The sequence below is a fragment of the Notamacropus eugenii genome, chromosome 1 (genome assembly GCF_028372415.1).
Source record: "Notamacropus eugenii isolate mMacEug1 chromosome 1, mMacEug1.pri_v2, whole genome shotgun sequence".
Taxonomy (NCBI): domain Eukaryota; kingdom Metazoa; phylum Chordata; class Mammalia; order Diprotodontia; family Macropodidae; genus Notamacropus; species Notamacropus eugenii.
The window spans coordinates 720,831,133-720,853,798 of record NC_092872.1 but is presented as its reverse complement, the minus strand read 5'-3'; the positions used below and the strand labels follow the sequence as shown (position 1 = coordinate 720,853,798).

Below are 22,666 nucleotides of genomic sequence, written 5' to 3'. Positions count from 1 at the left end.
TTTTTGACAGTATTTCAGGGATGACTGTTGACTCATGTTTTTCCCATAATGATGATAACCATAAGGTTTTTCTCCTGTGTGGATTCTGTCATTTGTAGCACAAATTTCTCTCCCAGTGATGTCACAGGGACTATCACTCATGAGGTTTTCTTCATGTGTTTCCTTTGCAGAAATCCTTAGCTTTTCAGTAGTCTCTTTCATTCCAGGTCTAATCATTCCTTCTGCAAAAAACAGACAGTGAAACATATACACAGAGACACATGTACACAGATATATAATTAGAAACCTTTCCCTCCATTGCAAGAAAATAAACTGATCTACATGGTCCTTCCCCAGGTGAAGAAAAGAGTCATAAAAGACAGAAACATGATTGTCTTAAAATGCCATTAGCTCAAATTTGCAGGATAACTTGACTTGCAAAGAGCTTCAGAGACAAACATATTGGGTCTGCAGAAATGTCTGTGAAACTGGCAGACCTAGCATTCTTATTACAATGTCTAGTCAGGCCATGAGCTCAGAATTACTGAGTGACCTGAAAAGTATCCCTGCAGGTGACACTGGACCACCAACCCTGAAAGTGGGCATGATCTGTTCATGGAACTAGATGGCCCTTCTCCATGGCACTTACTTTTGTTCTATATTTTTTAAGAAAAAACGTTTTATTTTTGTATGCTTGACTTTTCTCTCCCTCCCTTTGAGTCCTCTTATTATCCAAAGCACAAAAATATTGAAATCAGGCAATTCATAAGCCTAGAATGGGTTTATAAGTTGAAGGGAAAAGAAGAGTCAATCATTTTAGGTGGCAAACTTAACTGTTGCCTTATTGTAAGAAACTGTCATGGCAAATGCCTGCCTTGAGCAATCACAACTGTGATGAGTCAACAGCCAGCAACACTGGACCAGAGACCCCACCAGAAAGAAGATTAGGACTCACTGAAGGCTGGGATAGCTTTTATTACCAATGAAATATTTCCAAATGAAAATATGTCCTTTTAAAAAGCTAAATAGTATTATGCATGTAATAGACAACAGTATATTAGAAACATAACTTTTATATGGACTGAAAAAAAAGGTCAGGTGACTCACTTGCTTGCAATATTTGCTTTACCACCAAAGTCTGGAACTGATACTGCAGTATGGCTGTTGTGTACCTGGATTTTTTCTCATTCTTTTCTCGATTCTGAATCCTCCCCAATTCTATTCTCCTTAAACAATTATTAATTTCACACCTACAGTTCCCCTTTATTCCAATGTATCCCACTGAACTAGATAGCTTTCTGCTCCCAAACATTCTCCTTTCCCTAGATCAATTAAGACCAAGGTTCCTGATCTGTTGTTTCTTCTCAACCATTTCCATGTTTCTATGACAGATGGGCAGCTCCTTGACAGCAGGAACTGCCTTTTCCCTTCCTAAAACTTGATGAGGTGCCTAGAAAACTGGAGGTGCTTAATTCATGCTTATTGATGGACTGCCAGGACCCATGACTGATGCCAGGCCCCAGCTTCTACCTCAGTCCCTATATTCTGGTCTCTGTCTTATTTGTCAAATGCAGCATCTGGCCTCAGCCCTGTTTCTCTCCTTTTTACACCTTATCTCCTATTTCAGTGAACTTTCTCTGGTTCTAAACCTGATGGGACCTGACCAGATCCATGGTAAAGATTACAGAGACTTCTTTGTAGGTTCTTGAAGAATCTCTTACTATGGAACACCTGGGAATTTCTACTACCCACTTCATCAGACTCAGAGTGGCTGTCAGATTCAATGAATCTGCCAAACAGTTCTCCAAGAAGGGTCCAAAGATTGAGCCTTAGAGATCAAGGAAGGCACATGGGTTGATCATTTATGTAAAGTATATCCTAGGATTAATTCTATGTGAGTGACAGATAACCAAAAATCTCTGAGAAAGAATCCCAAGTCAGGTGTTCCTGCCCCGAAATCTAGCACTTGCACTGCCCCAACTCCCAGAGTCACAGCTCTCATATACCTGCTTTCATGTCACTAACCTGTACAGCAGTTCCTCAGGCCTTCTTGTTCCAGCTTTTGTGGTACTTCCCTTTCCTCCAAATAAAAAGCCAAACATTCTCTGGGAACTAGAAGCCCTAAGGATGTGGAATAAGGAATGAACATGGAGAAAAACTTAAAATTGAGTTTTCTTTAGGGAAAATAGTATACATACAAAGCTGCTCCATTTTGAGAATCACTCCAACACACTCACACACATCTGACTTCTTGCATTAATGCTTGTAACCAAAAAAAGATGTGCCATATCAGCACTGACCACCAGAAAATTAGAGCTTGATGAATCAGTTTTGGCTTTGTCTCCTATCCACCCAAGAAACCTAAAAAAACTTTTCACTGTTTCTTCAAGGAGTGCCTTTCATGGTGAGATTCTCCTTTTGGGGAACTCAATGAAGCTTACTCAAATTCAAATTGTTAGCCAGTCTGTGATTCCTACCATGTACAGGGGGCATGAGAGCAAGGAGCAAAGGATGGTTCCCAGAAGCCCTTAAACATGGTTTCATAGCATTCAATTTTGAGAACTTTGGGGAAAGGTGGGGGAGAAGGTCATAGAGCCAACTGGGAATGAGAAAATTTAATCATGGTGCACCTTCACCATAGGAAGGACTCATTGCCGAGTTTCCATTATTTAGAAATTAGAGGCAGCTGGTAGTACGGAGGAGAGAGTCCTGGGATGAGAATGAGGAATGCCAAGGTTTAAATCCAGCCTCAGACAGTTACTAACTGTGTGTCTCTGGAAAAGTCACTTAACCTCTGTTTGCTTCAGTTTTCCCAAATGCCAGATGGGGATAATAATATGAGCTAGTAACATAATATTGTAAAGAAGTACTCTACACAACAGCTGATGAACAACAGGTGAAGACAAAGGTTCATTTCCCTCTGTCCTTTTCCACCACCTGTACTGGATAGTGGAGGCAATTTAAAGAAAGACTGAGGAGAAACGTGTGACACTTGGCAAACCCAGAAGCTGAGAGTTACAAACTGATGGTTCTCAAAAAGAAGGATATCCTAAATAATTGGCCCATCCGAAAGAGGAAGAGAGTAGAAAGAGAACTATACTTTCTGAGCACTTGTCAGAGATCTGGCAAAAACAATGAATGTCCAGGGAGAGCTTGGGCTAAATAATCCAGAGGATTAGTTCTACAACTGAGATGCTTCAGCACTGATCTGATCTTTGACTTCAAGCTACCTAGAATTGGCAAGAGACAGCTTACAGGAGCAACAAGGGAACATACATGTTATCTTCACACCATATAGTCTGATGTAGAAGGCAGCAGAAGGACAGAAGAACACCCCATTTCCCTTCCTGGTAATTGATAAATGATCCAAAGCCAGCACAATAAGGGATGAAGATACTGCCTTTGATAGCAGAGGGGACAGGGGAAATGTCCTTACCCAAGGAGAGTAGGTTTTGGGCATTCTCCAGCATGACCTCCTTGAAAAACTCCTTCTGAGGATGGTCTAAGAGGTCCCATTCCTCTGGGGTGAAGTCCACAGACACATCCTGGAATGTGACCAGCTCCTAAAACATCAAGAGTCACAAGACTGAGACCTAAAAAAGACTCCAGAATTCAGGAAGTCTAACCCTCATCAAGTGAGAAGAGGAAACTGAAGCACAAAAGGGGACAGACCTAAAAGTCATATCCTTGTTGAGTAAGAGAGTCAATACTTAAAACCATAGTCACTGAGAAGTCACTGAAAACTGAGAAAAGTATTTGATATGATCAGTTGGAATAAACCTGAGGAATGTCTTACTATGGAATCTGGGACAAATTTTCTGTATTATCTGTGATTCTGAAAGATCTCAGGAAGAGAAAGAGAGAAATGTGAAATTTCTTCCTTATTTGAACTGATAAAAGCAATGTTCTAAATAATATTATGTCAGGTTTGTGAGAAGCTGGCAAGTAGAGTGTATTCTGGGGTGTGAGGGGCAGAATGAATGTTTGATTAAAGGAGAGGGAAGAAAAATATCTAGCTAATTACCTCAGAGCCTGAATCAAAGTTCTATCCAGATAAAACATGAAAACGATTCATAAGAGATACTTAATTATAACCTGAACTGAACTAAGGGAGATGAGACTTTTCAGCCAAGTGAAGGAGAATTATGTCATTACATTGGGTCTTGAGACTGCCCTAGATATAACCTGTCATGGCCAAAGCATCTCTACCTTCTCTTTATGATTGTTTGCATTCGTCGATAACTTACTATTTCATTATTAAAATATTTAGTAAGATAGTTGTTCATTGTTGTTGGATTTTTGTGTTCAAAGCAGCCTAAAATGACATCACTACGTAAGGGTGAAAGTACAATGTTTGTGACCATGGATGATCAGACTAAAAGAGGCCAGAAGGCTTTACCACAGGCTGGGAACAAATAGTCCACATGAATATTTGGGATGGAGAGGCCTCTCCGCTTGCCCATCTCACTATTCTTTTGACATGCTACAATTCTGCACCATGTTCTTTGATGCTGATAAGCTATTCTGGGTAGTCCTTTGTCACTGTCTCTGATGACTCACCACTGATTACAAAATTCTTCAGAGACCTTTGGAATGCCCTTGTATTATGTCTTCTGACCACATTGTCAGTGCCTACTTTGCATGTGTTCTCCATAAAAGTCTTTTAGGAAAACATACTTTTGGCGTTTCAACGTGGCCAGACCATCAGAGTTGTGCTCTTTGCTATAGCACGTGAAATGACTGGCAATCTAACATGAGAAAGCCAGAGTCCAGTACTTTTCCAGGTGACCTTCAAAATCTTCCTAAGATAATTGTAATGGGATTCAAAGAGATTCACAATTTCTCCATTTGCTGCAGTCAGTGCATGGTACCATGCTGAATGGTGGAGAACGTCTATTTTCCTTGTATACATTTTCTGAAATATTATTTCCCCTTACTACAGGGTTTTTTTTTAATGTTTTTTTTTTTTTATACTTTTCAGTTCCAGATTCGATCACTCTTTCCCTCTCTTCCCTCTGCCACTAATTTACATAGTGTAGGTGTAGAGTGTGCTCAGGGAAGACCAGTACCTTTGGTGTGATGACTGCAGAGCCTTATTTGAGGTTCTTTCCAACTTTGGTATCTACCTGTTCCACCTAATTCTCACCTGTGGCTCCAACAAGGTGTAGCATGTGCATTGGTCACACTCCAGTAAACCAGGTTGAGGGTAAGCACGTGTTTCCAAATCCATTGGTGTGTTAGAAGGGTGTCTACCTCAAGTATGTGAAAACTTCCTCTGGTGGAATGGGTGGATGAGAATAATTTTTTGCAGCGGCCATGAAGGCAGATGGAGCAGGTGATATGGAGTACTTAGAGCTTAGTTAGACAAGACATCACTGCATCCTGAGACAGTGCCAGCCATCTTAACTTGGTCCTGCCACTGAACTATGATGATTCTGGAGGGAGTGAGGCTGATGACTTCATACAACTCTGCCTCACTTAAATCCAATTCACACATGAATCAAAAGACATCACCCACACCATTTGACTATTATACCTCAAAGTCTTGTGGCAGTAGGCAAGTGATGAAGCAGCAGGTGTGGATACACTGGGAGCTATAGTCATGACCCTGTACACAGGTGGCCCAGGGTTGTTTCTCAGTGGAAGCAGCAGTGGGACAATTCAGCCCCCTGGGTGTCTGAGCAGCCTTTTAAGGATTGCATTGCTCAACTCCTGGTGTGAGGAAGGGGGCTAGAAAAAGTGCCCTAAACACTGTCTGTTTACCCAACACCCTACCCTGATTACTGTAGCAGGTGAGGAATCCCACTATGCAGTCAAAACACACAAAAATTATAAAATGTATGAAAAATTTGCAAACATCAAAACATTTACTCACCATGGGCACATAGAATGTGTGCACACTAATAGATAACACAAAATCCAGTAGACCTGAAAGAACTGCTCTTGTTGCAAGAGAACTTAACAAGTATCTCATCCACAGAGCAGCCCTGAGTGAAACAAGGTTGGCAAAAGAAGGCAGCCTTACTGAAGTTAGATACACCTTCTTCTGGAGTGGGAGCAGTGAAGGGGAGTGCCATGAAACTGGCGGGCATTTTGCAATCAAAACTAATCTAATCAACAAGCTGCTATGCCTGCCAAAAACAGTGAATGGCAGGCTCATGACAATGTGATTGCCATTTGCAGGAAAATGCCATGCAACCACCATCAGTGCCTATGTTCCCACCACGACAAAGCCTGATGAAGTCAAAGAGAAATTTTATGAAGACCTAGAGACCCTTATCATCACTGTGCCAAAAGAGGACAAGCTTATAATTCTGGGTGACTTTAATGCTAGAGTAGGCTCACAAAGAAGACTTGACAGGGAGTCCTAGAGAGGAATGGAGGTGGAAAGAGCAACAGTGGTGGTCATTTCCTGCTGAAGACTTGTGTATTGTATGACCTTCTCATCACCAACACTGTCTTCTGTTTACCTCAGTGCAATGAAACTTCATGGATGCACCCTTGCAGCAAACATTGGCATCTAATAGACTAGGTGATTGTAAGGAGAAGAGACAGACAAGATGTGAGAGTGACAGAGGCAATGTGTGGTGCAGTGTTGCACTTATTGGAGAATTATCCTTTCCAAGCTAAATATTTGCATTCATCAAAAGCACCACCCCCAAGGCAAAATGAATACCAGAAGAATTAATCTCAACAAACTAGAGCTCATCTCTGAACACAACCAGTTTATTGCTGACTTAGAGGGAAAGTTGAGCCAACACACAGTTGGGAACAGTGGAGCAGAAAAGGAGTGCGCAGCTTTCAGAGATTTGATGCACAGCCCTGCATTTGCTCATCTGGGTCAGAACACTCACAAACACCAAGACTGGTTTGATGAAAATGATGAGGAAACTCAGAAGCTGATAAATGAAAAACAAGTATTCCACAAGATGTACCAGCAGGATAACTCATTCACCTCTAAGAAAGCAGCATTTAATTCCATCATAAGGAAAGTATAAGCAAAGCTTAGAGAGATGCAGGATTCCTGGCTCAGTAAGAAGGCAGATGAAATTCAGTTTTGTGCTGATAGTAACAATCCAAAGTGCTTTTGTGATTCCCTGAAAGATATTTATGGACCGAAAACCTATGGTGCATCAGAACTACTCAGTGCTGATGGAGCCACATTGATTAGGAACAACAGACCATCATCAATCAATGCTGAGGCCATTGACCATTTACTTCAGGTTGAAGTCAATCCCTCCTTAGCTGAACTTCCAGCTGAAGAACATGTTTAGAGGGCCATTAGGCTCATTTCATGTGGCAAAGCACCTGGTGCTGAGTCTATTCCAGCTGAGATTTGAAAGGTAGGGTGACCATTGCTCATGCAAAAACTGACTGAAATTTTTCAAGTTGTATGGCAAGAGGAGGTTATCCTCCAGAGTTCAAGGATGCCTCCACTGTCCATCTCTATAAGGGTAAAGGGAATAGATTGTCCTGTGATAAACACTGGGGGAACTCTCTCTTAGTCATTACAGGTAAAATTCTTGAAAGAGTACACCTTAATGGACTGATCCTTCACCTGGAAGACAGGCATACATCTGAGAGCCAGTGAGGTTTCAGAAAGGGCATTTAGGGTTAAGAACAGTTGATATGGTGATTGCTGCCCCACAATTCCAGGAGAAATGCCAGGAGCAGAAAAGTGGTCTGTACACAACGTTTGCAGATCTGATCAAGGCTTTTGACACTATTAGTAGTGAATGGACAATTACATCAAAATTTGGTTGCCCAGAGAAGTTCATCAACATTGTCCATCAATTTCATGATGGCATGTTTGCCCAGGTTCGGGATAATGGACAATACTCTCGTGCCTTCCCAGTCAGCAGTGGAGTGAAACAGGGCTGTGAAACTTGCCCCTATGTTTTTTAGCATGATGTTTACAGCTATGTTGACAAATGCTTTCAACGAGGATGAACATAGCATCAAGGTCAATGACTGTACCGATGGCAAGTTCTTCAATCTGAAAAGGTTACAAGTGAAGACCAAAGTGGAGGGAGTGTTGGTGCATGATTTTCTCTTTACACAAGACTGTGCACTCAATGCAGCCTCTGAAGCTGAGATGAAACAACATAAGGATCAGTTGTCTGGTTCCTGTGCTAATTTTGGTCTCATCATTAACACCAAGAAAAGACAGGTGCTCCATCAGCCACCATCACACCATCCATTTGTGGAACCATCAGTCACAGCAAATGCAGAAATTTTGAATTCCATTGATAAGTTCACTTACCTTACCAATGTACTTTCCAGGGATGTACACACTGACAATGAGGTTGATGCATGCATTGCCAGAGCCAGCTCAATGTTTGGGAGACCCCAAAGAATAGTTTGGGAGAGAAGAGGTATTAGCGTATCATAATGAAGGTCTACAGAGCCTTTGTACTAGCCTCATTGTTACATGCTTGTGAAACATGGAGAACCTACCAGTTCTGTGCAAAGTAACTGAATTGCTTCCATTTGAACTCTTAGGAAGATTCTGATGACCACCTGGCAGGATTAGGTACCAGAAACTAAAGTCCTTGTTGGAGCTGAACACTCAAGTATTCAAACTGTGCTTCAGAGGGTGCAACTGCAATGGGTTGGCCATATTGAACAAATGCAAAATGTACGCTTGTCAAAAAGACTATTTTATTGAGAAGTTGCATGGGGTATGGGATCTCATGGTGGTAAGAAGCAATAGAAGGATACTCTCAAGGTGTCTCTGAAGAACTTTCGATTTGACTATGCCACATGGGAGAGAGTGGTGCAGGACCGCTCAGCATGTGTGCCCACATCAGAGAGGATGCTGTGCTCTTTGAGCAAAGCAGAATTGAGAAAGCGCAAAGTAAAGCAGGATGCACAAATCTGGGATATCCACCCCAAATCTTCACACAGACAACCTGTCGCCAACCTGTGGTAGAACATTCTGAACTGGTATTGGTTTGATCAGCCACAGCTGGACACACTGAAATTTCACTTTATCATGGTGATGTCATTTTGGTCCTCTTTGACTACAACGGACAACAACCAACTAAACAGTAAGACATGGGTTACACATGTGCAATAATGTAAAACATTTCTGTAGTAGTAACTTTGCACAGAAAAACTTGGGGAAAAAAAAGAAAAAGAATGTAAGATACAAGGTGGAAAATAACATGCTCCAGGCTGTATGCAAACAGTATCAGTCCTTTTTCTGGAGGCAGATAATAGACTTTGGCATTGGTCCTTTGTGCATTTTCTTGGGTCACTATATTAGAAAGAATAGTGAAGTTATTCACAGTTCTTCATTGATCCATACTGCTGTTACTGTATATAATGTTTTGGTTGTACTAAATTTGAGTTGGTTTTTTTGTTCAGAAATAAAATCAATTCAACGAAGATTACAGGGAAAGTTGACAACTGGGAAAAAATTGATAAACATATCAAATATTTAGATAAAGTACTGAGTCAAAATTTATAAGAATGCAAGTCACAAACCAATTGATAAATGGTCAAAGGATATGAATAGGCAGTTTACAAACAAAGAAATCAAAGCTATTTATAATCATATTAAAATTTTCTGAAGGAGTACTGATTAGAAAAAAGCAGCTTAAAACAACTCTCAAATTAAAACCAAATTCATACCTATTAAACTGACTAATACAACAGAAAAGGGAAATGATAAATATTTCAGGGAAATAGGAAAATTGAGGCACTAATGCATTGTTGCTGGATTTGTGAATTGATTCACTCATCATGGAAAGTAATGTTGAACTGTACTCAAAATGCTATATAAGGTGGGTGCCCTTTGACCCAGCAATAACATTATGAACTCGCTATCCACAAAATACTTTTTTTAAACAGGTAGAAAAGACCTACTCATACGACAGTATTTATAATAACTCTTTCTGTGGTAGCAAAGTATTTGAAATTGAGGAGATGCCCATGAATTGGGGAATGCCTTTACAAGTTGTAGCATATGATGGCGATGGAATACTATTGTGTTACAGAAAATGACAAGGAGGATGATTTCAGAAAAACCTAGAAACGTTGAAATGAACTGATGCAGCATAAACTGATGCAGGATGACATTTTACAAAGTAACAGCGATATTGCATGATGAACAACAGTGACAACTTAGCTATTCTCAGCTATATAATAAATTAAGACTATCTGAAGGATTCATGATGAAAAATGCTCTCTCCCTCCATAGAAGGAACTGTTTCAGAATACTAGACCCAAAGCACACGAGTTTTCGCTTGCTTTCTTTTTCGTTCACTTTTCCCTCAAGAAAATGACAAATATGAAAATAGTTTACGTAATTGCATATGTAGAACCTGTTTTGGATTGCTTACTGTATGTAGGAGGGGTAAGAGGAAGGAGACAGGTACAACACTGTGACCTCAAAATTTAGGAATAAAAATATTTTTATATGTAATTGGGGAAAAATGAAACATGGCTTCAAAAAAGACTAAAAGCCAATGGCAGCTAGGAGACATAGTAGATTGTGCCAGGCCTGGAGTCAGGAGGATCTGAGTTCAAATTTAGCCTCAGACGTTTTTCTAGCAATGTGACCCTGGGCAAGTCACTTCCCCCTGTTTTCTCAGTTCCTCCTATGTAAAATGTGCTGGAGAAAGAAATGGGGAAACCCTCCAATAACTCTGCCAAGAAAACCCCAATGTGTCACAAAGAGTCAGACAAGACTAAAACAACTGGAAAACAACAAATACCCATTCCCCAATAGATAAATGGTTAAAAGATCTGAACAAAAACATTTTCAGAAGCAACTGCCAAGACTCCCCAGCCACATGAAAAAATGCCCCAAAACACTAAGAAGAGAAAAGAAAACCACAGCACTGAGAATTCATCTCACACTCTGCAAAACGGACAGCAATGACAATAGCACCAGCCAATGCTGGAGGAGCTGTGGGAAGCTGGGCACACAAACACACTGTGGATGCAGCTATGGAATGGGAGAAGATCATGGAGATATAAGTTCAAATGCGGCCTCAGACACTGACTAGTTATGTGACCCTGGTTGGTAACTCACTGAATCTGTTGGCCTCAGTTTCCTGAACTGTGAAATAAAGATAAGAAGACCAACTACTCTATAGGGCTGTTGTGAAGATGGTTAAAAGTAGATTGGAGGGAGAAAGTAATTCACTCTCCTGGGTCTCTGCCTTTGACCCCTATACCTGTTTGATAAGAACTGAGTGTCTCCTTTAGGACAGCCCTTTCTTTCCCCCACTGGAAAAGAAAACTCCCAGAATTTTGAATAGTTCCCCAACTCAGTCCTTTCCAGTATCCTCTTTAACAAGGGAAGTACTAAGCCCTTAACAAATGCTAACTAAGTAACAGCTAAAGAAGGCATTCTTTTCTTTGGCCTGGTCCAAACAGCTCTGCGAAGGGACTTTGAACATGGGAATGTGAACCAGAAGCCAACTTAACCTGTTCTCTAGAGTTGCCATATTTTCCAAAAACACAGGAGCACAGTATGCAAGAGGCCAGGAGCACCTCAGCATCTGCTCATAGCATTTACTCCTGTCACCCCTCACTGCCCCCTCAGTGTGCCCTTGATGATGCCCAACTACAAGACAGGGTGCAACTGAGGGATTAACTATTTGTGCAGATCACACCATGGAGCATAACAGAGCATCCTGTCTTCCAGGTCTGCCAGGGAGAGCTTGGACAATGAGGCAAAGGGGAAGGGGGAAAGCAGTCCTATGGATATGTGGGGGAGGGGTGTCAGGCATGGATACAGGACCAAAGACAAGACCACTACAGAGCAGATGAATGAGTAGAGAGGTCTTAGGAGGGCAGCCACTGGGGATGGGGAGTAGTTCGTGATTGTGACACCAATATGCCATGGATTAATTCAAAGGACAGAGAACAGAGCGGTGTTGTTACTACCATTTTCAACGTCCTGCCTACTTTCATAAAGAAACAATCGATAGAGGATTGCCAGACTTGCAGACAATCCTCTTTGTCTATGGAAATGGCCTCTTTGGGGGGGGTCAAATCTGTAGACAGAGTGCACTCACCTGGGGTGGGGGTCGGCAGCTGTCCAGGGCCATTCCTTCTGGCTCCACACTCCCAGACTGGGCCAGGCTTTGGTCTTCTGCAGACTGAGCTGGGGAGACAGAAGGATTGCTGGGCAGGAGGCTGGGCTATGGGGATTTACAGGGAGTGAGGCCCTGCCCTCAGCAGAGAGAATGAAGCCCAGAGGCAAGGTCAAGATGGAAAGAGATGGTCCCACTCTCTCCCATTCCTCTTCTTTCCTCTTCCCCTCCCCAGTTTTCACTCAGATCACCAAGAAGCAGAAGGGGCTTGGAATCCCACATGGGACAGCAGCAGTCAGAGGCTCAGTGGCTCCTGAATCAGAGATTTCCCTCTGATTGGGTAGGGGACCAGGAACCCGAAAGGGCAACCCAGCTCCAGAACTTTCTCCCACACAGCCACCTACGTACTGAATAATCCGTTCAATTGCATCTCCAGGTGGCCCTCGTTCAGCCCAGCCCTCCATTGTGGGTTACCTTGGAAACACCCCAGGATATTAATCTTCATCCAGACCCCTTCTCCTTTACCTCAGGATCACCATTGGCAAATTGCCACCCCTCAAATCCATCCCTAAACTTCATACTATCTTTACGTTTTCCCTATAAAAGTCAGTCTTGACCAGACCAAAAGGGCAGATTAAAAAAACAAAACCATCTCACCCTCCTTTATTTACTGGCAACACAATCAGCCTAGTCTCTGAATGAAAAAAGGCTTGAGGGGCCCAATTCCTTGGAGGCAGATCCAGGCCTTCACACTGGCAATTCCAGGGTCACTCAAGCCTTTCACTTGTGTTTTACTCCAGAGAGGATTCCTGGATCCCTGAGGGGAATTTTGTGAAAAGCTGACAAAATCTTAAATGGGGGTAGCCCCAGATTCTTGAGAAGTGAATGGGAGTCTGGAAAAGAGATAGCAGTAGGAAGCCTCTCCAGGAACCAGGTTGTGGGGGAAGGATTGCTCCAGGGGGACCTGGAGCTGGACTCACCACATGGTCAGAAGGGAAGGACGAGACCCAATGGGATGAACAGCCAGCGGGTCTGTGAGGGGCTGGCTCACACCTACCTTGCACCTGCACCCAGAGATGGCCTCCACAAGGCAGAGATCTCGGGTCCAAGAGAAGACAGCGTGATCCGGGATCTGAGGAAAGAAGGCAGAGGGAACTCCAGTCCAAGGGTTGAATGCAGAGAGATCTCAGCACAAGTTCCAGTTTTCAGCCAGCACACTCTGAGAGGCTGCTCCCAGCCTCTGAGGCCCCCTTTCCTCCAATTACACCCAGATTCAGGCACTCAGGACCCTATTTCCCTCTCCTTCCCAAGACCTGCCCTCCATCAATTGGATACAGCCTTGACTACTGGGATGACCCCTCTTCTGCCCTAGACTCCACCCAGACCTCCAAACTCCACCCCAGAGCTCCTGTTCCACCTGGACCACCCCCACCAGGCTGCTCAGCTCTGAGGGCTCCTCCTCCCCCATCACCCTCCACCTGATTTCTTATTGGAGGAAAGATTCAGGACTTTAGGAGTTGGGAGGTGGAGAACAAGGCAGAGGCCAGCTGGAGATTTCCAGGCAACCCTGGGCTTCACAGCCAAAGGGAGCTTAGTTTGAGAACGAAGGTTATTCACCAAACGCAAGCAGTTTGATTAGCATTCTCCTAGTTTGAATGAGAATGTGGCTCATTGAAAATCAGATGTTCTTAATTCGGCATTTAAGGGCATGTGTGGTGAATTTTACTTTCCGTTCGGATTCGCTCCCACAAACTACGCGTGCAATCACAATAATAGGGAAAAAATAGATTTTAATATTCCAAGACAGCAGGATAAAGGCTTCTTACAATAACATATCCAGCAACGTGCAATAAACACTAATCACACTACTATAACCAGAATGATAATCAAATAAGCGTTAAAAGGAAGAGAGAACCTGAATCCAGGGCAGCACCAACTCCTGAATTTTCTTAGCTGGGAATGCCGGGATACAGCTTGCAGGGTCTGCATTGGGAACAGGAGGTCCCAGGCAGAGCATCCTCTCCATGGGTGAGATTCCGAGGACTTACCCTGAGAGAGGGGAATTTCTAGGGATCCAGACAAAGAAGGCTTTTGGCCAACGACTCTGTATGCTGTTCCAAGCTGATCCGGCACCTGGCCATGGGAATGCAGATGTTTACCCATCAAGGACATACCATACGGGGGCCACAAGATAGAAGTTAATGAATCATCTACTGGGGGGATTAGCCAAATCTTCCAAGTATTATCTATGTGTTCCGGGAGTGGCTAGTTCCTGGAACATTGGTACATGGCCACCTCACGCAGGTTACGTTCCTTGAGAGGTCACCAAGAGGACGCAGTGAACCTACTTTATTCAAGGGATATGAAATATTCCTTCAGGGCACGTGTTTAGTGATGAGGTTGAGGGGTGCTGGGGACCCTAGAATACCGACATGCTGGATCTCCATCAAATGAATTCCACACAAGCTTTATTAAAGCCAAAGAAAACAAAGTTTATTAAAGATTCACCACCTTAGGTTGACTCTTAAGGAACCTAAGCAGTTGGAACGCTTGTATTCCACAAGGGGGCCAGATACATTGAATCTGAGGGCCTTCATGGAGGCAAGATGGACCTTAAATACAGAAAAGAGTGTAGGAGGGATCTGGGGGGGTGGTCTGGTAATCTCGGGTGATGGGAGGAGGGCTTTAGGGAGGGTCTTGAGGAGGTGGGGTGAGTAGTGATGTGGTTGGGTGGGATGTAGGTGGGGCAATCCAGAGGTAACAGACAATGGAAGTCCTGGCTAGGCCAAGGGAAATAAATCTGAATGTGAAAGGTTCAGGAGGAACTGACTACAAATTTGACTATGAAAGGCCGGGTTAAGTGGCAAGATTAGCGGGGAACCTATCTGCAAAGGCCAGGTGGGGAGCTTCAAAGGGAGTTCAGGGAGGTTTCTAGAGTCTGAACACCATCACTGGCACAAATGGAAGGGGAATCCAAGGAGCCAGGCTCCAAAGGCCAGATTTTCTGGGGGCCTCTCAGACTAAAGGGACAAAAGCCCTCCCGATCCAAGGGAAAAAAGTCTTACCTTCGGCTTCTACCTCATCATTCCCCCCTCCAACAGATTAGACCCAAATTCTTTTGTGGTAAGGGGCGAAAGTCTCAGCTTCTAAAACTGCTTCCTGCTGGCAAGGGGTGTAGAGCTGTCCCTGCCTCAACGAATGGGTCCTGTTCAAGGGGTCAGATTTCAGAACCTGGGCGGTGCCAGGTCCAGTGGGCTGGAGACCTAGGATTCAGTCAGAGGTTGGTATATAGCCTGGGTTGTCATCTGCAAGTTGATGGCTTGCACTCTGGAAAAGACGAACCTGGCAAGGAGGTTAGACCTAACAGGCACACAAGGAGTATAAAGAAAAGACAATCTCCCTGGCACAAAAGATAACGTCTGTGGAGAAAATTAAAGACGACTATGGCAAGGCTAAAACACAGAAGGGCATATTTGATAGGGGAGGTTTTTGCTGGCAGATATCCCCTCTCTTTCCAGATTGCTCCATGGGTATAGAGAACAAGGAAAGCATATTTTGAGTAAATAAAAACAACAGCTGGCCTGGGGTCAGGTCCTAAGGAATGGGTTAAGACTCCCAAAGCCTGTCCTCTCCTTTCATCAACATACAGAGTGAAAGGCTTTTCTAGCTTGGGTAGAACCAGTGCTGAAGTGGTGGTCAAATTAGTTTTCAGAGTCTCAAAAGCTTTAGCCTGGTCTGAGTCGGTGGATTGGCTCAGATCCCTACTTAAATCAATTACTCAGAGGCCTCTCAAAGTGATGACAGAAAGTTTATTTACTAGATTCTCAAGAATCAGGACAATCCTACACCAGTTCACCTGGAGTAGGAAAGCAGAAGACAAAGAAAAGGCAGTGATTTATACAGACCCTAATGCAAGGCCCTCCCCCCCCACTGACCATTATTCTCATTAGCTGAGAATATGATCTTACATTCTAGACATGAAATCTAACCAATCCCTTTTGAAATGAAGACACTGAAGAATTAGGTAAACTTTATCCAATCATTGAGACCCTAATGTGCTACACAGTTTTATATCCTTATATCGAACTATTCTGTTCTAAAAATATAGTAACCTTGAGCCTCTGAGTCTTACCTCACCCCTGGGAGAAGAATTACAATCTGAGAAGTCTTCACGAAACCTATCCCACTCAGTGCCTTGAGGAGGGTCATAAAGGGGTTGAGCAAAAAACTGAAAGTAGCAATCCAGAGTCTCCAAAATCCAGCCATGCCTAAAAACACTGACACTTGTTTCTTAGTGGCTGGAACAGGGATAGACAGGATGGTCCTTTTTAGCTCAGAGGTTGGGGAGTGAGAGGTGGGCCTGAGTTCAGGGCCTAGATACTTTATGGACTGGCATGCTATCTGGACTTTGTTCAAAGAGACCCTATAACCTTCAATGCCCAAGAAATTAAGGGCTTCAGTGGCAGCAGCCAAAGAACCCGCCTGGGTGGGGCTACAGATAAGAATATCCCCCACACACTGAATTAAGCTACTATCTGTTAGTTTCAGGTCCTTTACGTCCCTTACTGAAACCTGGCCAAATAAAGGAGGGTTACATGGAAAGGCAAAAATAAATTGTGAGTATTCTCCATGAAGCTTTTTTGCAGGAAGGATTGAAGTGTTGCATGGAGATGAACAAGAGACAAAGATTTTATACTTAAGGAATTTTTCAATGAAAGGTTGTAGTTCTTCCCAGGCCTCAGCTTTAATCAGATACTGGCTGAGATGGAGGAGCACTTTAGGGTCTGAGAGGCTAACAACAGGTGGGGTGGCAGAAGTAGCTCCCTCTGGAGTTCCCAGATCCCAAGCAATTGGCTGCACTGTCACCCACCCTCTCAAGAGAACATGGGGAGATTTAGTGAACAGAGGGAAAAAGGAGATGGGAGGATTAACTAGAGAAAATTGGCTCCCCCAACTTCACCATTAGCCTCCTTTCCAGCAAGGGGACAGAGCAACAGGAGGACATAAGGAAGGAATGTTTAAACAACAGATCCTCAAGTAGGCTGGGGAGGGGGTATGTCTGGAGACATTCTTGAGTTTCCCCTTCAATGTCTATGACCCAGGGGGTCAAGGGGTGGTTAGGGCCAGAGTAACTGGCTAAAGCAGAGAACTTAACCATCTTAAGGTGGGTAACCTTACCTTCAGTCTTTGTTTTTGCCCAGGGCTTGGTGAGAGAGGTGGAGAAAGTGTGAGCACTGCCACCACCCAGGCTTTCCCATTGTTCCAAATCCTCAGAAGACTGGAGGACAGGGTACTGAGGGTAGCTCCACCACTTTATCAACCTGAGGGGCCCTTCAGACAAATGGGACAAAAGCCCTTCTGAACCAAGGGAAAAAGGTCTGGGCTTGGGCTTCTACCTCATCAACTACTTTAAGCAACTTCTGTCCCAGGGCTTAGATGTGGTAACCCAAAGCATTTGGTCAGTCTCCAAAGAATGAGAATCTACGTCTGTTCTACTTTTCCTAAAAGCTATTACTATTTTTCTTCTTTAGATTAAATACATCCAATTCAATACTTAGCAGTTTTTCAACATTGTAATCAAATTCTCCTACATTTTAACTCACCATTTCACAGCATCCAGATCAAAAGAGAATTGAATTTCCGAAGAACATAATTGCATCACCCTGTAGCTATGATTTTTAAAGTTCACATTACTTACCAAATAATTTCCTGAAACCACAATGAAATTTTGAAGCTTAACAAAAGTAACATTACAGATTGAAAACCAATTTTACTGTTCTGACCAGAAAACTTAAAACAAGACTTGTTGCCATTTAAATGACATCAATTCAGTTGAATATATTCTCCAAATTGTCGACTTATGCAGAAAAACCTTTTGTCCAGCTATGATGCGAACACTCTACATCGATTGTTGTGCTTTATAAAAATTTTGTACCAAAAAGTTTTATTCTACCAAAGATCAAAATGAGTTCCCATCAACTGTTGAATAGGTAAAGAAATTACAATGCATTCGTTCAAAGGAATATTATTGAAGAATAATGAGAAACATCAGGATTTCAAGGAGAAAAGCTGTATTTTTAGGGATTTAATCAGAGTAAGTAAATTTAGATGTTTAATGAGGTTTCTTATGTAGGGAAATCTACTGAGGGCTTGAGCAAGAGACTTAATCCTGTTAATGAGATCCCTTTTATCTCCAGCAAGATTTTTGCCACATACACTTAAGTACTGTTCAAATCCAAGGAAAACCATTCAATACCACAGCAACAGTCATATCTTCCAACCACTGACTCCAAAGAGGCCAATATTGTATGAAACCATAAAACTGCAGAAAAATACTCTAGGGAAAAGGCAGAGAGGGGAGACATTCCACACAATCAGTCAAAATGTGAATCTGCAGATGACTGAGGCCCAAGTCCTGAGCTTCTACCTGCAAACTTCAGACTCAAATGGAAGAAAACAGGGAAAACCATTAGACCCTAAAGATATGATAAAATAGGATGACTTATGGATAGGAAATGACAGTGATGCACAGAGTGAGGGGATTAGGTCTGGGAGACAGAGTGGCTGAAGAGCCATTAACAGAGGTTCCTAACATTGTACAGGAGGCAACAACTAAATATATTCCAAAGAAATAGAGCAACAAATCAAAATGGCTGTTTGATGAGGCCTTACAAATAGCTAAGGAAAGAAGGAAAGGGAAAAGAAAAGGGGAGATTTCCCCCCAATGAATTCATAATTTATGAGATTAGCAAGGGGAGATGAGGTTTTCTTGAATGAGCATTGCAACAAAATAGAACAATTGAATGGGAAAGACAAAAGCCCTTTGCAACAAAATTTGAGCTATCAAGGGAGTATTTCCTGAATATGTGGGCATGGGGACTTCTGGGGCCAAAGTGAGGCACTCACTTGTCTAGGCTCTTCTAGATTCCCTTGAAAACAACCTTGCAATGGCTCAGAACCAGTTCTGGAGCAGTGAACCACATTACCAGTCTAGGACGGCTTGCAAGGTGAGCAGGAAAGGTGTCTCACTACAGTGGGAGAGTGCAGTTAAGTGAGGAAGCCAGAGACAGGTTTCACCCTAGGATGCCACAGCACATGTTAGGGAATTCATGATAAACCTTGGGGTTCCTGAGATAAATTCAATCTCTTTTTTGGGCTTCATGCACTATATGAAATATACTATGTCTACTGAGGTCTGTGCTGCAGGGAGAAAGCATTACTCATTAATTAGATCCATAAGTTTTATCTCCAGCAAGATTTCTTCAATGTACACATTGGAATACACAAAAAATTGAGATTCAGGTGATGACCTTCCTACCATTACAGCTTTTATAAGAATTCCTTGCATTGTGAATACTGTGCAGTCTACTGACCTGCCTCTTTCAGGAAAAGGCTGGTCCTCATTGAGCACATTCATAACTCTTTTCTCCACGAGGAATCCTTGATGTAAAGGAAGAGATGATCTCTGCTTGCAGACCTGTCCAGAGTCCACACAGGGCTAGATCATAAGGTGAAATTTCTGATGTCTCCAAGCTCTATAGTGCATCTGAATGTCTTTCCACATTCATTATGGGAATAGTTTCTACCCATGGGAATTCTGATAGGAAATATCAGAATAACATAAATAATGACTTTAGCTTGAACACTTTTCATATTGATTGACTAATTACATGTCTTCTAGAATGGATTCTGATATGAGAGAAAAGAATGTTTGTCCCATATAAATAAACAATTATTCAACTAGGACGAAGCTTTTTCCCCATCTCCTCATTCAGAAATTGGCCAGTGTAGGTGACTCAGTCAGTCCTTGAAGGGAAGGGCTGATGATCAGATGAAATCTTGGGCAAGACCTGGGAAAATTTAGATCAGACCAAAATGTAAAGGGATTTTATTACAGGTAAATTCTGGCCCATTGTGTTTTAGTGAAACCGTTCTGAGGGGAATTGGACCCCTCTGGTCTACGCTGCACTAAGTAATGGTGATCAGGCTAGAAATAAGTCTCTTTGTCCAAAACTGAGTCAAGATTCAGGCCCTTCCCCCTCATCCCTCATTAGAATAAGCCCAAATCTCATAATACTCATTCTCATTAAAATTTAATTAATCAGCATTGATTTATGCCTATAGGTAACTCCCACTTAGCTAAGGGAATATAAGTTTTGAGAGGTCTCCATGATTCCTATTTGGTTGGTAAGAGATAGCTAAATGACCATTGTTTTATAAATTATAAAGGAGCCATCATTAAATAATTACCCAGAAACGATCTCTCCTCAAATTTGCTTTCATCAGGTTTGTATAAGGTGAGAGTGTATATAAAAGGTTCAATTATATTATAGTACTCTCCAGTGTGAATTCTATTATGTGCAGCAACTAGAAAGTCTAGTTCCGAAAGCCTTTCCACATTGATTACATTCTTAAGGTTTCTCTCCAGTGTGGATTCTCTGATATAGAGCAAGAGAGGAGCTAGAACTGAAGACCTACTCACATTCATTACATTCATAAGGCTTCTCTCCAATGTGGATTCTCTGATGGGCACAAAGTAGAGAGCTTAGTCTGAAAGCCTTTCCACATTGATTACATTCATAACGTTTCTTTCCAGTGTGGATAATCTGATGTTCTCCAAGACTGGAGCTAGAAATGAAAGACCTTCCACATTGATTACATTCATAAGGTTTCTCTCCAGTGTGGATTCTCTGATGTTGGATAAGTTTGGAGCTCTTAATGAAAGCCTTTCCACATTCATTGCATTCATAAGGTCTCTCTCCACTGTGGATTCTCTGATGCACAGCAAGATTTGAGCTGTCTCTGAAGGCCTTTCCACATTGATTACATTCATAAGGTTTCTCTCCAGTGTGGATTCTCTGATGTAAAATAAGTTTGGAGTTCTCTCTGAAAGCCTTTCCACATTCATTGCATTCATGAGGTTTCTCTCCAGTGTGGATTTTCTGATGGGCTGCAAGACTGGAGCTAGACCTGAAAGTCTTTCCACATTGATTACACTCATATGGTTTCTCCCCAGTGTGGATTCTCTGATGCACAGCAAGTAGGTAGTTTCGTGTGAAAGTCTTTCCACATTGATTACATTCATAACGTTTCTTTCCACTGTGGATAATCTGATGTTCTCCAAGACTGGAGCTAGAAATGAAAGACCTTCCACATTGATTACATTCATAAGGTTTCTCTCCAGTGTGGATTCTGTGATGTACACTAAGTTTGGAGCTCTCTCTGAAAGTCTTTCCACATTGATTACATTCATAAGGTTTCTCTCCAGTGTGGATTCTCTGATGTACAGCAAGAGTGTAGCCCTTTGCGAATGCCTTTCCACATTGATTACATTCATAAAGTTTCTTTGTATGGATTTTCTGATGTAGAGTAAGATGGCCTTTAAATCTGAATGCATTTCCACAAGGATTACATTCATAAGCATTCTCACCATTGTGGATTTTCTGATGTTGAGTAAGATTGGAGACCTGTAGGAATACCTTTCCATGTTTATCATATTCATAAAGTTGCTCTCTAGTCTCGATGCTCTGATGTACAGCAAGATTGCAGCTGCAACTGCCAACCTTTCCACACTGACTGCATTCAGGAGATTGCTTCTCACTATCAATCATATCATGATTAAGAAAGGATGAGTGTTCACTAAAATGTACACCACATTCATGAATCTCATGTGGGTTCTCTGCAGTACAAATTTTTTGACAGTAAATCAGGGAGGACTGTTGACTCATGTTTTTCCCACAATGATGACAACCATAAAGTTTACCTCCAGGGTGAACTTTCTGAAATACAGCACAGATTTGTCTCCTAGTGAAGTCACAGGGACCATCACTCATGAGGTTTTCTTGGTGTGTTTCTTTCACAGAAATACTTAGCTTTTCAGTAGGCCCTTTCATTCCAGGTCTAATCATTCCTTCTGCAAAAAAACAAATGGTGAAAATATTTACAGAGACACATGTACACACACACACAATTATAAACACTTCCCTCCACTGGAAGAAAGTAAACTGATCTATATGACACTTCTTCAGGTAAAGATAAAAGTCTTCCAAGTTAAATTGACACAATCACAATGTTTGAAAATGCCACTACTTCAGATTTGCAGAATAACTTGACTTGGAAAGACCTTCAGACAATCACATTGGATCCTCAGAAACACCTCTGAAACTGGCAGACCCAGCATTCATGCCACAATCTGAAGTCAGGCCATGAACTCTGAATGGCTGAGTTACCTGAAAAGTATCCCTGCAGGTGAGATTGGATCACCAACCCTGCAACTGGGCATGTTCTGTTTACAGAACTTGATGGCCCTTTTCCATGGCACTTACTTTTGTTAACTTTTTCTTAAGAAAATATGTTTTATTTTTGCACTTTTTTCTCCCTCTCTTTGGGTCTTCCTATTACCTGAGACACAGAAATATTGAAATTAGACCAAGTCATAAGCGTACAACGGGGCTTTAAACTCAAGGGAAAAGAAGAGTCAATCAATGCAGGTGGCACACTTAACTGTTGCCTTATTGTAAGAAACTGCCATGGCAACTGCCAGCCTTGAGCAATCACAACTGTGATGAGTCAAAAGCCAGCAACATTGGACCAGAAACTCCACCAGAAAGGAGATTAGGACTCACTGAAGGCTCAGA

The 22,666-nt window shown here is 42.3% G+C and overlaps 2 protein-coding genes across 2 annotated transcripts in view; both read right to left on the bottom strand.

Annotated features, from left to right (window-relative positions):
• Nucleotides 1-22,666, bottom strand: part of LOC140522090 (uncharacterized) — a 39,611-nt gene that overhangs the window by 4,060 nt on the left and 12,885 nt on the right. Inside the window, 1 exon segment of the mRNA XM_072637127.1 lies at nt 20,420-21,942. Coding sequence (XP_072493228.1) covers nt 20,420-21,942 — 1,523 coding nt within the window.
• Nucleotides 38-20,505, bottom strand: LOC140522068 (KRAB domain-containing protein 5-like). The gene is made up of 4 exons (XM_072637112.1): nt 13,087-20,505; nt 12,012-12,100; nt 3,416-3,542; nt 38-2,100 (listed from the first exon to the last, which is right to left on the bottom strand). The coding sequence occupies exons 2-4, from the start codon at nt 12,042-12,044 to the stop codon at nt 2,000-2,002; spliced, it is 261 nt and encodes an 86-aa protein (XP_072493213.1). The 5' UTR covers nt 12,045-12,100; nt 13,087-20,505; the 3' UTR covers nt 38-1,999.

What these genes read in the sequence shown, in the direction of transcription:
- LOC140522068 (XM_072637112.1), bottom strand. Translation starts at nt 12,044, where the DNA reads ATGGCCCTGGACAGCTGCCGACCCCCACCCCAG. An exon ending in GCTGCCGACCCCCACCCCAG is followed by an intron (nt 3,543 to 12,011) that starts GTGAGTGCACTC and finishes TTGATGTTTTAG; the next exon opens with GAGCTGGTCACATTCCAGGA. An exon ending in CCAAAACCTACTCTCCTTGG is followed by an intron (nt 2,101 to 3,415) that starts GTAAGGACATTT and finishes CCACATCCTTAG; the next exon opens with GGCTTCTAGTTCCCAGAGAA.